Source organism: Macadamia integrifolia, chromosome 12 (genome assembly GCF_013358625.1).
Source record: "Macadamia integrifolia cultivar HAES 741 chromosome 12, SCU_Mint_v3, whole genome shotgun sequence".
NCBI lineage: Eukaryota > Viridiplantae > Streptophyta > Magnoliopsida > Proteales > Proteaceae > Macadamia > Macadamia integrifolia.
The window spans coordinates 13,320,327-13,339,112 of NC_056568.1; the positions used below are offsets into that span (position 1 = coordinate 13,320,327).

General features: G+C 37.6%; 1 protein-coding gene across 1 annotated transcript; it reads right to left on the reverse strand.

Moving 5' to 3' along the window:
- Window positions 1-449: 449 nt before the first annotated feature.
- LOC122058135 (T-complex protein 1 subunit alpha) lies at window positions 450-17,943 on the reverse strand. Its single transcript, XM_042620643.1, has 17 exons — window positions 17,615-17,943; window positions 17,480-17,544; window positions 15,278-15,367; window positions 14,953-15,039; window positions 14,763-14,822; window positions 14,604-14,654; window positions 14,013-14,108; window positions 12,482-12,547; window positions 10,847-11,064; window positions 10,093-10,189; window positions 9,102-9,188; window positions 8,061-8,195; window positions 7,502-7,606; window positions 6,951-7,079; window positions 6,751-6,854; window positions 997-1,087; window positions 450-898 (listed from the first exon to the last, which is right to left on the reverse strand). The coding sequence occupies exons 1-17, from the start codon at window positions 17,685-17,687 to the stop codon at window positions 815-817; spliced, it is 1,638 nt and encodes a 545-aa protein (XP_042476577.1). The 5' UTR covers window positions 17,688-17,943; the 3' UTR covers window positions 450-814.
- Window positions 17,944-18,786: the final 843 nt, after the last annotated feature.

Sequence of the window (18,786 nt, forward strand, 5' to 3'; positions counted from 1 at the left end):
TATCTCTTCTCAATCAATATGTTGGCCCTCTATTAAACCAATTCACCAAGATAGATCTGTAGTAACTTTGAAATAAGCAATTTTAATGGCAGTTCACATTCTCAACAATTTAATGATCCATTTTCTATATTGTTGTAAAAGTAGGTTAGCGCTTCATCACCTTCATCAGCTTCTGCTTTCACACCCCTTCTCGCTTTCTCTTTTATCCGGTTCTCACTCCTATTTGGCCTTCAGATGAACCAGAAATTCTTCTTTCCTTCAAGACCTACATTGAAGACCCAATGATCTCTCTCAACATGATCTCAACACTTCCCTCACCTCTCCCTGCAACTGGGCTGGAATAAACTTCCCCCACCCCCCAGCCCATGTCAACGGTAAGGTATGTATCAGGGGTAATTTGGGAATTTAAAATTATCAGGCAAAAAAGAGAAGAAAAAATCTAGGACATAGGAAGAAAGAACTTTATATATTATCCAATAGTAAGGAACTGATGCAATGGCTTCCCACACACAAATGACAAAAAGGGTGCAGCTTCACTTGTGGGTGGCAACTGAGTTCACATATACCAAAAATTTGTGCTTGTGCTTGTGCTTGTGCTTGAGAATCACTAGTCATTAAAACGTCAATCACCACCATTAAATCCAAAACAGGTCCCCAATGTTTTCTAAGAGCAGGCTGGTGTTTACAAGAACCCTTCTCCTCATCACCCAACATCAAATGTGGGAAATAGAACACACCTTTCACAGCAACAAATTGCACAAACCTAACAAGATTTTAACCTATTTCATATGTCTTCGAATGAGACTTGGGAACTCTACTCTTCATTGTCACGTTCGTCTTTGACAAGCTTGATCATGTCATCTATTCGCAAAATTGTAATAGCAGCTTCGGTTGCAAACTGAAATAGAGAATTCAAGGAAATAAATACATTGATAAGCGAGAAACCAACTTCAATTTCATCCAAATGGACGTCCTCATACGTCTATATGTCTCTACCTGTAAAATCTTCACTTTGCTCATTGCAGGCTCTATCACCCCAGCTTCTAAGTTGTTGCGGATGGTTCCCTTGGATAGGTCTAACCCCATGCTGCAATACAAAAAATAAGAGTAAAAAATAAAGAGGCGGCCATATTCAATCCAGGTGATCAATAATATGTGAGAGTAACAGAATGGTAAAAGATACATCTTATATTTAAAGAAAAGCAGCGTCTTTTGGCATAAAACATTTTACAGAATTTATTGAAAACCAATAAAAAATTGTATAAAATATTACACAGAGAAGATGTTTCACTAATATGCAGAAATGTTGGGAAACAGCATCCATTTCAAAATTCAGGATTTTTTTTAATAACCCAAACTGATGGTATCTTGATCATTGGTGCTACTGACACCCACAACTGGATTCTTTCCCACACAATTATAATTATGTTCAAATGTACTTATTAGTCATGTCCAACCAAAAAAAGCCAAATGATGGGAAAATATAAATAATAATTTTTTTTCGTAAAATATCTTACTGCAAAACAAAAACAGCCGAAACAGAGGATAGGAGAACCTACTTGAGGTGAAATTAAAGCAGCATGATTCAAATCTTTCTTAATTATCTTAAAAGTATTATGACAGGAAATAATAGATACAAATGTATTAATGCACAGGTACTTTGACTTCCCTCTCATTCAATATTAAGGAACCCCACACAAATAAATGGAGGAAAAGGAAAAAATAAACAAACTAGCATTGCCCAAGGATCTTGATTCTAAAGAAAGGAAGGACAAGGAAGAAGTGTAATCACTATCACATTTTTCAAGATAATTAAAATGTTCTCTCAAAAGCTCTCAAATTATGGGAAAATAACCCCGGCTTAGAAAACAATGATACAATTACCAATGGGGACTGTGATGCAGTTCAGAAGACCAAGAGTACCAGCAGCAAACCAGACCATTGGACTGGACCAAGAATGGATCAATATGTTTAATTTAGTGTACCCAATGGGTTACATGAGAAACGGGCTTAGTGTTTTTGGGTTTACTATTGCAATGGACATGGTTGTCACAGCATCTAGCAACCCAAGGCATTGGAGGGGGCCTGGACGCAAGGTGACACCAACAAGCTGACCAAGGTGCCCCGCCTAGGCAACCCAGACGCATGGATGCATAGGCCCGGAGGCACCTTGAAAACTTTGGTGATAAGACAGACCTATACGGGATTAGTGCTAATTTCTATTTAAGTACACTGTTTGTAGTAGTGTTTATTTATAAAAAGGTTGCATAGATATGCTACAATCCAGCCATATATACGACATTACTGTTAGTTTCTATTTTAGTAAGTTGTATTCTTTATATTAGTAGAGTTTATATATGGGTCGGATATCTACAATCCAGCCATAGTTTCTATTTTGTTAAGGTTCTAGAAAGAGTCTCTATTCTGTGGAAAACTTAAGTTGTAAGGGATTCCTCCATCCATGCATGGGAGATTTTTCTTATTTTGCTTATTCCATTGAAGTTATAAACAAAGAGCAGGGGATTACACTACCCCAAACAATTTGAACAATTTGCTAAGCTTACGCTTGCTGATTTCTGTGAGATTTTAAATTCCTTTGTTATGAGATGCAGTTTGAATCTCTTGGTGGGATGCCAAGTTGGATTGGTGAGATGCTAATCAACTTTTCGGTGGGAAGCATAGTCATATCCTCCTCCCTCTATCTTCTAATTTCTTCTTTCCAACCTTCAAGGTTAGATCTCTTATTTCCTCTCCCTGCACATACAAGTTTCCAGTTTCTGTTTTATCTCTTGAAATGCTATTCTAATCTCTAACCATTATCAGTTTTGTCCTCAGTTTCAGATCTACTTTTACTGCTGATATATACCCTTTCAGTTCAGTCCATCGGTTCTGAGTTTTGCCGGCTAGTCGGAGTGAAGTTAAAGCATCGCTTTCTTTCATACTTTGTATTTTTATGCTAGATTTTATTTGCTGGATTAATTGCTAATTCTGTTTAGCCTAGTTACTAAATCAAGCCTTTGAACCTAGTTTGACCCTGCTCATTATTCCTTCAGTTTAGTGGCTATTTTCTGTAGTTACTAAAACAGAGTTTCTATTTCAGCAACTTGCTATTTTGGTAGCCCTCTGATTTCTCTAAAATGACCATTGAATCAGCTCCTACTTTTGCTAAATCATTCCTCCTTACACCAACTAGGCCCGTCAACCTGAACCTGAACCAAATCTGATGACCTGATGTTCTAAACCTTTGTAGGCTATTGATTCCCAGCTCTGGGAAATTAGATAGCTATTATTAGGACTGTAGTCACAGGCTTGGGTAACTAACTCCGCCAATGTTTTGCTGCCGGTCCAAAGCCCAGATAAAGGAGGGTTGGTTTGATCAATAGCCGGCACCAAAAAAACTCTACGCAAACCCATTTTACATAGATTCTAGAACGGTATATTTTTGACCTTCTGCAAGGTGTCCACCATAAGCGACACCCTACACTTTGACCCAGGCGTAATGAATAGCAAGCAAGGGTTAGAGCGTAACATGTGAATGATACACCGTGTCGACACCTGGATTCTGTGAGAAGTAGGAAGCTAGTTCAAAAGCGTAGGATTAAATTAGCATCTTGAAACTTTAGGATCTTCAATGGGTAAGAAGCTAGGATTGATAGATGTTATAAGGAGAAGGATTAACATAGCTTGTATTCAAGAGACTAGATGAAAGGGTAAAAAGCTGAGTAGGATGACTTTAAACTTTCGTATACAGGAGGCAAAAGTAATAGAAGTGGAGTGGACATTGTAATGTATAAAGATTTAAAGAACGATATAGTGGATGTCAAAAGATTTGATGATAAGATTATATGCATCAAAATTGTGTTGGAGAAGAGGTTGTCAATATAATTACTGCTTACGCACCCCAAGTAAGATTTGATGAATGTAGCAAGTTAAAATTTGGTAACACATGGATTGATTAGTGCAAGTTTTAGTCAAGGAGGAAATATTATTATAAGGTGTAATCTAAATGGACATGTTGGGAGAGATTGTAGAGACTATGAAAGCGTGCATGTAGTATATGGTTTTGGAGAGGAATGAAGACGGAACTTCAGTTTTAGATTTTGTGGTGGCTTGTGATTTATCCATTGTAAACATGTATGTTCAAAAGTGAAGAGCATTTAGTTACCTTCAAAAGTGGGAAACATAGTATCCAAATAGATTTCTTTCAAACTAGGAGGTCTAACAGGTTGATATGTAAGGATTGAAGGTTATACCGGGCAGAGCCTAACCACAAAACATAGTGGTCACGAATATGCGCCTCATTATACTGAATCATAAGAAAGGTGTGCTTATATGCCCTTGAATAAAGGTGGTGGAACTTAAGAAAAGGTGATATCTTGAGATCATTTACTGAGAAATTGGTCAAACAAGGAAGGTGTGGGTCATTGATGGAGATGCCAATACCATGTGGAACAAGATGACTGCTTGTATTAAGAAAGTTGCTAAAGAAATCCTTGGTGAATCGAAAGGAAAACATGTTTCCTTTCGGGAAACTTGGTGGTGAGATGATGAGGTTCAAAGAGCCATTAGAATTAAGAAAGCCAATTTTAAAACATGACAAAGGACTAAAGATGTAGAGGATCCAAACGGGTTTAAATTTTCCATCAATGAAGCTAAGAATATTGTTCGAAAAGCAAGGGAGAAGAAATATAAAAATCTTTATAACAATTTGAGCACAAGGAGGAAAAGCAATCTCTAAAATAACTAAAATGAGGGTAAGGAATATTAAAGTTATTAGTCAGTTTAGGTTAGTAAGTTACCTACTCCATGTTGGAGTTATAGTCCTAGTCCTATTATGAGTCCAAGTCCTGCTAGGACTGTCTAGTCCTATTTGGAAACTAGCTCCTAATTACGATAGGATTGCTATTCTACCCTCTTTAAATAGAGGAGCCTATGTACTCATAATAACATATTTGAAGAATGATGAATTGAGTTAGTGTTTGAGAGCCTTAGGGTTGTGAATGATTCTTCCCCTCCCCCTTCTTTATGCGATTTCTCTCCCTCCCTGGGTGGATTTATGCAATATCTCTGCTCCTATAAAATCCTTCTCATTCTCTCTCCTAGGTCTGAAATCAAGAAAGCGCATAACTCTCAAACTAGCCATCAAAATCTCTTCATATTTGGGGGTTTTTGTACCCTCCCTGAGCCCTACAATCGACCAAATTTGCAGCTCAATTGGAGCCCTACAGACCTGGCCACACCTCTCTCTCCAGCTCTATAGCAGGTCTTTCTCTCTCCTATCGGGTTGGGTTTCAGGTTGGTTTTGCTCCTATATTGGTATTGTATCCCTGGGGGTTTATCAAAGAGTCTTATTTCTTTGTTTCCCGGTCCTATTTGTCTTATTTGGGGTTATAAACTGTGGGGGTTAGTTTATTGTACTCTACTCCTACATTAGTCATATTATGAAATTATGGGAGTCATTGAAACTCACCTAAGACAAGCAACAATACAAAGAACCAATTCAGTTTTATGCAATGAAGTTTCATGACAAAAGCTATTTACTTACTTAGGAAACTCATGGAAAGATTTAGAGATTGTAAGGACATTCTCCATATGGTCTTTAATCTTATAACAGAGTCCCTAGAGAGTAAATCCGGCAACCGGTAGAGATGAGAAGTGGTTAAAGTAAATATGTGACATAGTTAAAGATATGTATAATGGTGCGGTGACTAGTGTAAGAGTTGTGGGGGGGTCAAGAGTGAATTCCCAATTACGATTGAGTCACATCAAGGTCAACTTTAAGCCATCATTTATTTGGGCTCATTATAGACGATTTAACCAATGACATCCAAGGTCAAATTAATTGGTGTCCGCTTTTTGTTGATGATAATGTATTGGTGGATGAGACAAAAACAAGGATTAACACTAAGCTAGAGTTATAGAGATCAACCTTCAAATCAAAAGGTTTTAAAATAATAGAACAAAAGCAGAGTATATGGTGTGTAACTTTAGTTACACTCGGACAGGTAAAGACGGTGGTGAAAATTTATGAGAGGGAAATTCCACAAATTAATAATTTTTTGTATCCAGATTCAATCATAAATAAAGAAAGTGATTGAGGATGACGTTTCACAGAGAATTAACATAAGATGGATGAATTGGAGATGTTTGAGGTGGCATGGCCATGTTCAACGGAGATTTTAGATGCCTCGTGTATATAGGAGTCATTTGATTTAGATTGAATGAGCTAAAAGAGTCAGGGGCAGACCTAAACAAACATGTATAGCTTAGACCTTATATTTTCAGCAAAAAAAAAAAAAAACAGCTTAAACCTTATATTAAGTATGACCTCGAAGAGAGTTGATTGGAGGGTAAGAATCCATGTAGCCAACCCCATTTAGTTGGGATAAGGCTTAGTTGTTGTAGTCACAATCTTGGGCAACTCAACTCTACAGAATTTTAAGTAGTTTATTACCCTTCTTTCCAAAGTGAGGAAACATAGTATGACTGCATAAGAAAACTCCTATGGATGGCAAGGTGATTTTCATTTTTCACACAATAACAAGTGTGGTTCCCATTGTTCTATCCAAATGTATGAAGCACATTTGGGCACACATGCATGGTGACATTACTGAATGCCCCAATCACTATATTAAGGCAGCTGAGGTCAAATGATTAGTACAAAATCCATCATCTAGCTTAACCAAGCGGTTTAAACTTAAACAGAATCAAGATAATGAACTAGAAAATAAACTGAGCAGACAGGAATACCTTGATAAATGCTGCTTATCAGCCTTGGTTTGTGCAGTATGGTGGTATGCCCTAAGTTTTGCAACCAACTCAGTAGCATCCTTTGCAGCATTTACTGCAAGAACCTGTAGCCGACAAGAAAAAAGTCACAAATTTCAACATTGAATTTATCTTCACTTTTACAAGGCCAGAAACCGAAAAAAAAAATGTCAATTGAGGACCTTCGGTATAATCAGTAGTGATTCAGCGAACTCTGCAATTGCCAACTGTTCTCGAGAACCTAAAGTCGTTGCAAGATACTCCAAGTACACAGACAAAGCAGCCTCTACTGCACCGCCACCAGCAACCACCTGTATTGCCCCAATTTATGTCCACAAGGAGGGGGGGAAAAAAAAAGAAACAGGAAATAAAAGGATCACTCTCAACAATGATGAACAATTTTCTTATGAACTGTGTTCTAATTTCCTTTTGCACCCATTGGTACTTTCCACAAGAAATGGAACAGTTCATATGTTCAATTTATGGATGAAATTCAATCTAGGAAGTATCCCGAGACCAAGATTGGAATGTTAGGACAAAGCCTGACCAAGATATACTGAATTTGTTTGGGATATGAAATTTAAGCTGGATTTCATGAAAATTTTTCTTATGGATAATTTTAAAGATTAAATTCAAACCCAGAAAACAAGAGGATATGAAAACTAATCAGTAAAATGAGGGTCTATAAAAGTCCAAACAGAAAAAACAAAGATCAACTAGTGAGGGTCTTTACCACATTGGATTCAAGGGTCCTCTTAACAATGCTCAAAGCATCATGCAAAGCTCGTTCCATCTCATCAAGCATATGGTCATTTGCACCTCTGAGGATCAAGGAGACCTGTAAAGAAGTACATAACTAATTAAGGAAGCCAAGAAGAATCAAACATGTCAAATTGTCTTTGCTTCAAGTAAAAGAGAATGTGATCAAGTTTTCTGTCACAGGAATGAGAATGGTAGGCCCAAAAGTAACACTTTAAACCATCCATAAAAATAGGCTTACAACATAACACAAGTATATGATTAAATCCAATAACTAAATATGATTCTCAGTTTGAAAATACAATTGTGTGCTTTTAAGTCTAGTACAAACTTTGGGTATGCCCCATATATATTTTGTACTTTGTCCAGTACAAATTTTGGGTATATGCCCCATATGGCTAAAAGCATGGGCTTCAAAACTGGGATTTTATTGTTCTTGGACTAGACTGAGCATTGACCAGGCCAAATTGAATTCCAAGCGGACTTCATCAGATTAATGTCAAAACATAATTAAAATAAAACGAGCCACATACTGCGCTTGTGGTTTTGGTCCCCTTTATCAAGATGACATCATCATCTGAAATGCGCTCCTCCACGACTTCATCTGCATGCCCAAGAAGCGACGAATCAAATGTTTCCTCTCCTTCCATATCAGCAAATGTTGAAACCTACAGTGCATATTGAAGATGACAATTCTATCAAAGAACAGATAATGCTACAACTTTTCCAGAACAAATGAAAGACACTGGACCAACATGTGGAGACAGGTGTGGCAATGGCTACACAGAAAATAAAACTATGTCAGGTTAATAGAAGAAAAGGATATCAAGTCTGCCATGAACACCCCCAACTGAATTAACAGGTTCTAAAAGCAAAGAGATCCAGAACAAAATGACAACTTGCAGTGAGACCTGAACGTTTGGTTTCAATTTTCTATTAGCTTTCCCTTCTGTACATTTAAGATTGCCAACCAAGGGAATGAAGAAGGATTACCTGCTAAGAAAAATGGGGAAAGAGGGAGGGGAGAAGAAAAGGAGTATAGGCAGAATAGCTAAAACTCATCACTCTGCCATATAGTGAGCCAATTGTCAAGAGGGCCCACTGAACATCAACAGGTCTAGTGAACCACACCTTTGCACAAAAAAAAAAAAAAAAAGGGAAGAAGAAGAAGAAGGGGAGAGCTAGAGTTAGTTTGTTGAGTCTTGAATTTTGAAATATTCTACATGTACCATATTTGTTATGGGGCACCATGGGAGTAGGCAATGATGTTTTGTCTGGTGTCAGATTATGCTTTCACCAAAAACTTGCCAACAGCTTCTCGATTCCAAATATGAGGGAAAAAAAAAAAGCAAGCAATACGATCATCACACACAAATTTGTTGACCATTTCTCCACCACAGAACTACCAAAAAACAGTTGGGAAAGAACAATATGCCAAATTTCCATCTTACAGGCTATGCTGCAAAACAAAGTAACTCCCAACGTATCTTTCCGCAGGCAGTCAGAGAATCAATTCATAAGCACTAATACAATTGCCATTTGCAGGATAGTTTCAGAAGAATCATGGAACATACCACTGTGGCACCAGTTGCCTTTGCAACATGGCGCAAATCCTCTTTGCGGACACGCCTTACTGCAATAGCCCCAGCCTCCACAAAGTACTGAAACACAAATTGAAAAAACAATTTTCATCAGGATCATGTGAAATATCATATGTTCAACTGAAAAATTTACATCAGGAATAGACAAGAGATTTACATAAAAGATAGCAGATAAGGTTCAAAAAACAAATATTACGACTATATAGACTGGGATCTCTGTTACAAAGGGATGGGTAAGACTATGGGTCAAGGGGATTGGATCTATCTGACTACCAAAAGTTAGTACACAGGACATGAGCAACAGGACTCTGCTAAAATGTGTCAAGAAAGAGAGTTTATATTTCAAAGAAGGAGCTGAGTGGTTTCACGCGATTCACTTGTAGTTCAACAAGCAATCGATTGTTAATACGATATAAAAGGACCGCTATTACAAACAGTACTACACCTTTGATCGTGAAAAGTCGATTGCTCTGTCTGAGTGTCCAACTACAAGTGAATGTCGGCTAAATCCCAAACCCATACCCATGCTGTTGTCGTGTCAACATGGGCACTCCATGGGTCCATGAAGTGCCTGCGTAATAGGGACTGGAAAGGAATTTGGCCCTTGGCATGCAGTTGCATTCCCTTCTTAAAAGGGTAAGATACATGATGTATGATCTACAGATCTAGACATGTGTTGCCATAGAGTGGGAGAAGTACAGGAAATGACATGACATATATCTTCAGTGAGTAGAATATGCTTCTACACAAAAAAGAACAACCAAGATACACCCACAAAATAGCCAAATATACAACAACATAGCAGACCATGTCAAATATCCCAGTGAATATGAAGTTTTCATAGTATAGCACCCTTGCCACATCACACAAGGCTCCATGCCCACCTCTGTGCAGTGTATGCTGGAAGTTGCACACACAAAGAGCTCAAACCCATAAAAAACAAACTATATCACAACATCGTTACCTTAAGTGCCATGTCATCGATTCCTTTTGATGTGAGAACAACATTGGCTCCAGCTTTCAGAAGCTTTTCAATACGCTCTTTAGTCATGTCAGCCTCTCTGCAAATGTAGAAATACTGTTAGTGCTGCACTGCGAACAACATAGAAAACCATTTATGGCCATGATATATAGGGGGCAGAAATCCTTGTGATGCCAGGGACAGTTGCATGGCGTTCATAATCAGCTCATGGTGGTATTCCGTAACATGAAATGGTATTCATATTATTATAAAAGCTGTGGTTATTTCATAGCTTGGAAAACTTGATCAGAGGCCAAAGAGACATTCAAAGCCTGAGCCAACTTAAATTCAACAACAAATTGTTGCATCCATACCTCACGCCCAACATATCAAATTCTAATACTGAGTTGCAGCCCAAGTCATGGACCATGTTTGTCACCAGGTTTGGATGAGGTCCACAATTGAAACCAGATTATGCTCATAAGCATCCAATCAGGTATTTTAGCCTTTTAGGATGGAAAAGGAGTACACTAATTGCAATGTCTAAGATCCTTAATCATAACAGTTCAATCAACCCTTAGCAGCTCTGATCTACCCAAATCCCCACAAACCACATCCATGATACTCCCAGATGTGTAAGTGTAAGCTTCTCCCACAACCGCCCCAAGATAAGTGTAGTCTATAGCTACTCCAAATTCATCTTTTACCATTCCACTGCCATACACTATTTCAAAAGATCCAAAGTTAATAAAATTACCTTTGACGAATTTTTTCAAGCTCCCTGGGATCACTGACAAGGACTTGGACACCCATTTGCATTTTCGTCTTCTGAAGATTAAAATCTAGGCAAGCAATCTTTGCAGGGGCAACTCTAAGGGGCATTCCTTGGGCAGCACGGCCTGTATTTAGAGCATAACCATTCAGCAAGTAGCTGTCTTTTGCACTTTTACCATGTGCTTTCAAAATATTGATGCCCTGAAACATGAAAGAACCATATTTAATATATATACACATAAAAAAGTGGACACTTCATATTCCACCAGGTTCCACAGTATTTTGGCAAATTAATTATTTTAGGAAAACTGGGACTAGCACAAGTAAAAGAAGGAACAGTGCTGATTTCCCATCAGCCTTACATAGACAACAGGCATTTCCTTCAACCCTTTGATGAGAGCATCTGATCTATCAGAAAATATAAATGATTGTTCTTTGGGTCATTAGGATCACTTTGATATGTGTAGTAGTAGTACAGAGTGCTGACTATTAATTTGGGGGTGATAATTTTTATTTTGTTCCTTCCATGAAGGTGTCGACGACTAGTTACAACGTTGAGTCAAGTTAGATATGGAATCTCACATGTTAGGAGTCTTACAATCCATCGTAGGGTCACCTTGTTAGGGTCTTTTAAAGGGCTTTCTTTTCTATATTTTTTGTAATTTTCATAAGCAAGAGAGAGAGAGAGTTCTGTTAGTTATAAAAAGTAGTTGCACGGAGTCCAATCCTATTTTAATTCTCTCTTGTATAGAATATTCAAACTCTTTAAATAGTGTAAAATATATGGAATGGACTCAGAGTTTTGAGTTTGAAATTTTCAGTTCAGAAGCCAGTGGCTTCTCTTTTTAGGGCTGCCTGCAATATTACCATTTCTTACCTACGGTCAAGATCTAGTTACAGCTAGCGCTTGAATCCCCTTGCTGTGATTAGCTTTTCTCCCTTTACTGGCAATCTGATGCTAGTGCCATCATAAAATGATTCCTATCTATTAATCTTCATTGGTTTTCTGTTAAGCAACATTACTTTCTGTTGGTGGTGTATCTAGTAAGGTAACTATTTATCAGATTTATTACTTATCAGACTTGATAGAACAAGATTCTCTTATACTAATATCCTCTTCCACTTCCTCTTCCTCTTCCTCTTCCTCTTCCTCTTCCTCTTCCTCTTCCTCTTCTCAGACATTACCTTTCAAAACCTTGAAATGATGCCTTTTCTTCTTCACATAGTTTCTTCTACTCTTATAATCAACCGGTCTTTCTCCAAAACCTAGCAAAATAAAACCCTGTGCTGTCCAGCGTTACCCTCCTGTAACGAAGCAGGCTCCTAGGAGCAATTTTGTGGAATCCAAATTTGGAACCTACAATTGGTGAACAATGTCAACAGATTGTTTGTAGGCAACTAGGCATTAAATATCTTGCATCAGAAGCCACCCCATGCATAATTTCATTTCACGACCTATGATACACTTGTGTAGATTCTAATCCTGATCAACATAATTCTAATTATAGGGCAATGGGAACAAAATATTCTCATACAAAAATATAACAACTGTAAAACATCCATAGTTGTTCTTCAAAAGCACCATCATCAAGAATGAAATTGAATAACCACAACTAACCTTGATCGGATATTTTATCTCCCCCCGAGCATTGGTTGTCTTTATAGATTGAACTGCATCTACAACCTGGAGTAGAAAAAAAAGACCAAATAACTAACTTATAGCTTTAAAGAGAGGAGTGGGGAGGAAGCCAAAGAAAAGAGACTCACTGCTTAACTTAGTGACCAATTTAACCCATCTATGCAACTTTACAATGATTCCAAAATAAATTTCTACATATTCCCGAAAAAACGCAAGTAACTCCAACTGTTTTAGGCTTAGAATCATTAGTTAATTAATCAGTAGAAATATCAGAAATCTTTTACAGTTCCAGAAGAGAACAATATTTTTCTTAATGTCAAAGATTCCATATTTTTTCAAAATCACACATGTACCTCCAAAATGGAGGGGATTTGGGACTATTCGACTGAGTAAAAGGGAAAAAAATAGAAATCTTAATTAGGCCCTAAAAAGAGTATTTGCCAAAAAAAAATAAGAGATTCCATCAATTCGTCAAATTTGATAGTAATGATAGTGAAGAAAAGGCATGGTATCAAATTCCCCATTTAAAAAATATGAAAAAACAGTCAGAACTATTTTCTAATTCCTTCCAACAAAAGTTTTTGAATCTACTTAATATAAGTATATCATAGTGACAACTAAAAATACGAAACCTTTTAACTTTGGCCAAAAATACAAGTAATTGTTACTTTGGTTACATATGATTTACAATCTATAGAGTTAAAAGTTTTAAGCTGATTAGAGGTCCATCAACTATTGAACACCAAAGGGCCAAGGTGAGTTTGTGAGCTATTTTATTTGCTGGCATTACTAATACGGCATAATGAAGATTGATATTGATTATTTGAGTAAGATTCACATCATCTCAAATGTGCGCATCACATAGATGTCAAAGCGTCCAGGCATCTTGCTGAAGCTCTCTGCTACAATAGGAGTAAAGTTTGCCAGAGGAGGAAGATGGTGGTGTCCGGATGGCACAGCAGTGGGGGCAGCAAGGGAGGAGGAGAGAACAGAAGAGGCAGAGATGGAAGAACCAAGGAGATTTAAAATATATATATATATATATATATATTAAATAAAATAGCCAATTCCCAAGCAATCACATAAAGTGGATCGGAGAAGGATGATCGGTCAATCCCACTGATTCAGTTTGGAATCGGATCAGAATCGACAGCAACCGATTCCATTGCCGATTACAGAAAATGTGCAATTTTTTCCCAGATAAAAAAAATAAATAACCAACAATGAAGAATACAGAAATGCCAACTGTGATCTTTAAAAGGAAACATGCTTGGAGAACTGCTATCAGCTCATGTCCCTACCACGAGATGGAAATTAAAAGCAGTGATCATTTCAACTAGAAATTATCCAAGAAGCGCTCAATAAATAAAATAGGATTTATTTAGTTGACATATTTACGAACACTACTTGCACTATTCAATCCCAAACATGGCACAATCTAACAGTCAGAAGGAATAAAAAAATATGATTAAAAGAAAATGCATACAGTTCAACTAACAAATTTGCTTACCAAACTTGCAAAGAAGTCGTCGTCCCTAGCTATCAACTTTGAGGACATGCTTGTCTTGGCACAGTTTATGAGGGAGTCTTTTCCAAGCTTTTCAACCTGGATATGCACATTATATGATTGAAGGAAACTAATAAGAATACTTGTAATAACAACCAAGAAGGTGGGTGTGAGAGAGAGATCTGCTTAACATACATAGTCTCTAAGCTCTGAAGTACAACTTGGTGCATGCACATGTACAGGTGGGCATGAAAATCCATTAATGGGTCCCTCACTAGGTATTTAGGTCAAAATCAACCTAATGAATGATGAATCAACCATGATTGAAACTTCATGATAATCAGAGCTGGCCAAGTTTTACATCAACCTACATGGTATTATTGAATTGCCCTGCTGTCACTTAATTTGGCTGTGTCACGGTGCAACCTAATAACCAAGGTTTATAGTTTATCAGGCCCACTGTTACACCTCTTACATGGATAGACATCACAACAAGTCAATGGACAGAGGCCCAACATGTTATACATATCCACAGTATATGAATCCAAAAAGACAACACACATAAGTTTCCGAAGTTGATCAGGGTAGCCATACCTTCACTGCAAGTTTCTCATCAACGTATTTGCATGCTTCCCTCATAGCAAGCTGTTAAAAAATGGGTAAAAAATCCAATAAGAAAAACATACAAAATAAATTTTCTTACAACTATGCAAACTCCTAAAATGGAAACTGCTTGGAGAATTAAAAACTCACTCTGTATCCACTAATTATAGATGTTGGATGGATCTTGTTTCTCACTAAATCGTTTGCTCTCTGCAAGATTCAAGTTTAGAGCATCAATATTAACTCTACATCCTAAGAAAAATACTCTAGTTTTTTCAAAGACCAACTGAAATTGTGAAACATGCATATGATACAAATTATACAATTCGATTGCAATTACCTTGAGTAGCTCTGCAGCTACAATGACCACTGAAGTTGTTCCATCTCCAACTTCTCGATCTTGAAGCTCAGCCAACTCCACAAGCACCTATCCTCCAGAAGAAAAATGCCAAATGCAAGTGGTAGTCAGAAAGACACACACACACATTTTCACCGATTCCAATTTTCTTAAAAAGGATTCATAGGACAGAGAATATGGATATTTTTACCCTTTTGTTAGTAGAATTCATGCAATACAATTGAAGTGCCTAAGAGAGGGGGAGAGAGATGAACTGTGGACAAGTAAACAATACACAAAAAGCAGAATAATGGTTGGATGTATCCACCTTGGCAGCTGGATGCTCAACTTCTAACATCTTCAATATTGTAGCACCATCATTAGTAATCGTTACATCACCAATATCATCAACAAGCATCTGAGAGTTGATCAACGATAGAAGTGTCAAAGGATAATAAAGAATGAACCAGTGACAAATATGCAACGAAATGGCATCCAAGGAGAAAGTGTCAAACAAATCAACACACTTATCTGCAGCTGGTTTCTAAGAAGTTTTTCGATGTTCCTATTCTAATGAACGCCGCTGGCCAATGGCCAGCCTACGGGGCGCTAGTAAGGCCAATGGCCACCTACTCCTACACACACCCGTATATGACAAGGTTCAATCCCACAACCTCCTCCCTTGGGTGCCGGCTCTTCAAGCTAGAGCTTCCACCACTAGGCTAAGCTAGTGTTCATAGAAATATCAATGTCATTCAGCAATAAAGAAATGCAAAAACAAGGGGGAAGAAATATCAATCTCAGTGAAGGCATATTCAAAATTTAGGTGTAAGATGAATTGATTTCTCCGTCAGATTTTCTGGGAAAATATGGCTGAGATGCAAAGAGATGTGTCAAAATCAAGATAACGGGACCAAGGCATGGTCCTACCAAAATATCTTACTCATATTGTTGGTTAAATAGACTAAATCAGGTAATAATTCAAATATACGGATTAATTCAATATAGAATCGGAAGCACTAGCCATAGATATCAAGTGAAACTATTGATAAACCTGTAGATATTAAGTGGAACCGATAATAAATTTCAGCTTTAATAAATAGAGACAAGCGGATAAGATAAAAATACTATGTTAGAACAGGTTATAGCAAGTGATATGGAACTATTGCATGAAAATGTCTTTAACCAGTGCAACAGAAGAAATAGTTTGGAGAACCATGAAAAAGAAACAGAGGTGGTAAACAAGAATTGCACAGGATTCGTTCAGTTATATTCAATGCTATAGTTTTTTAACGACCAGGCCACCAGTGCGTACATAACATTAGGATTAAGACTGCAATTTCAAACATTCCATGTTCAAAGCAGGCTACATGCCTACAACAAGTGACAAGGAAAATAGGACCCTATATCTTTATAATCAAACTTACTCGAAACAAGTGACAGAAGGAAATGGCCAACAAGTGACAGAACCAAATTTTTTTTTAAATTAACTAAAACATTAAAACTTCACAATATTTCATATTCTGTTATGTGGTAAGCAGGAGTCTTACAGCCATCCCTTTAAGGCAACGGCCAACAAAAAGTCAACCTTCAGCAATCAAAAGCCTAAAGCAACTGAGATTCAGAAAGAGTCAGAGCCCCTTTACAGGATAGAGTTCACCTCCATTAAATTCCTCACTGCCAGAAAAAAAATTCCTTTCATTTTTCAAAATATGAAACCCATGTTGCAAAATCAGCTCCTTTTGTTTCACTTCTGTTTTTTCCTTTTTGTGTTGGGAGAGGAGTTAAGATAACAGCAATAGATTTCCCTAAAAAGTAGGAAGTATATCACAACCGTACAATACGGTGAAATATACATAAGTAAGAAAATTAAATTAAATTGCATATGATGTATCAGGCCCCCCACCCAAAAAAAAAAAAGTTCAGTCCATTTTTTCGTTTGTTAATTTTTACCATTCAGAGGTTCATCGATGCCCCAAAATGCAGCAAAAGGAAAGAGAACGAGCTTCTGCACCAAAAGCAACATTCAGGCCATGTTGTAAACAACTCTTAATGTCATTAGGCATCACGCATGCCATCACAAACCACAATATAAAATAGAACCAGATCACTCTCACCACCCAATATTCTTTCTTCCTCATCCTCACTTATCTGGTATCTGGAATTCCTATCCCAAGCCCAAACTATTTGGAAGAGAGGTTGTGTATCCTCCTCCTTGGTAATCATGTAAATGTGAGTAGCCAAAAAGCATTCACTACAGTACAAAAGGGCAACTTGAAAACGAAGTTCTGTTTGTAAGTATTGCTACAACATACAGGTTTCAAAACCCAGCTCCAGCCACTCACTTGCATTCCAGAAAACAGATCAGAACAAAACAAGATAGTGGACTAACAAGAAACCCTTGAACGATACAACATTGACTGCCCAATCCAAAACAAACCCAAACCCAAATAAAAATTATCGAATAAAAGAAAAATCAAATAGAGATCTCGATATAATAAACAAAGTTCATCCGAGAAACAGCAGTTACCTTGTCCAGCCCAACGGGTCCGAGAGACGATTTCACAATGTTTGCCACAGCTTGACAGGCCACCACTGCCGATACCCTCATTAGATTTCAAATAAAGAGACCAGCTTAAAATGAAGAAATGAGTAACGAACGTACCGTTTTGGGTGCGAACATCCTGACCATACTGCCGTTCACCCAATATGTCAGGAGTTTGTGCTGCAATCGCCATTTTTGACGGGAAAAATAGAGCTTCAGTGATTAAAACGAAGCCTCCGAAGCTCTTAAGAGAGGTTCAAAGAAACCATACAAACCCTCGATCTGCCAGTAAGGAAGTAGAAGAGACCAGAGAAGGAGGGAAAGCAAAATAGAAAAGAGTGTCTCGAAAGCTCTTAAGCCTTGGACCGGGTTAGGGCAAACATTTATGTTTGTTGTTGGACCGGAACTACATTTTATTTCCTTTTTTACCCTAAATTATATTTGCAACTCTCTAGGGTGTTTTCTGTAATTTCATCCTTCGCCTTCCCTTGAATCCCTTCTCCTTCTCCGTCCCCGGCACCGGTTGAGTGCGCCGTTGCCGATGCGTGGCTTTGATCAGGCTGGCTTTGGACCATTTGACCTTTATACATTACAAGTGGATAGTGGATTGGGGATCGGGTACCAGTCTCACCCAATATCGATCCAATTTGGGAAAATAAGATCGATTATTTTATCCCATTTAAATTACACTCCCCCTTGTATGTTTCAAGTATTACATAACCCTCTCCTATGAAATTTGAAATTATACTCCCTTTCTTTCTAAGTTCTAAATTCTATCAACTGCACCTTGACTGTGAGTGAGAAACCGTTAAGTAATGACTCATGATATAAAAATTCATTTTAAACCCCAAAATACCCTTATCTTAACGTGAGATTACATATTTACCCTTCTTTTCATCTTCTTCCTTAGGTGATTTTGGTTTTAGGGTTTTGAAGCTCAAGTACAACGATGAGGGTTTGGTCGAAGAGATCTTTGAGATGGGTGAGGAGCTTCGACGATACGCCTATAAGAAGCCATGTTCGTCAATAACAGGACGCATCTTCAAGGATCCGAACAGAGGGAGCAACATCTATTCCTCTTTCCTTTTCCATTTTACCCTTTTCAAAGTTCAGACAATCCATGTCTCTCTTTATTTCCTTATTTACCATTTCTTTATTTGATTTTTTGTCTCTCCATTTATTTTCTTTCTCAAACTTCGCTGCCTCCTAACTTGAGCTTTCGAAATTTTTTAAATCCTAAATCTTTAGTTTCATTTTTCCCTTTCTATTTGGCTTTTATAGGGTTTCGTTTT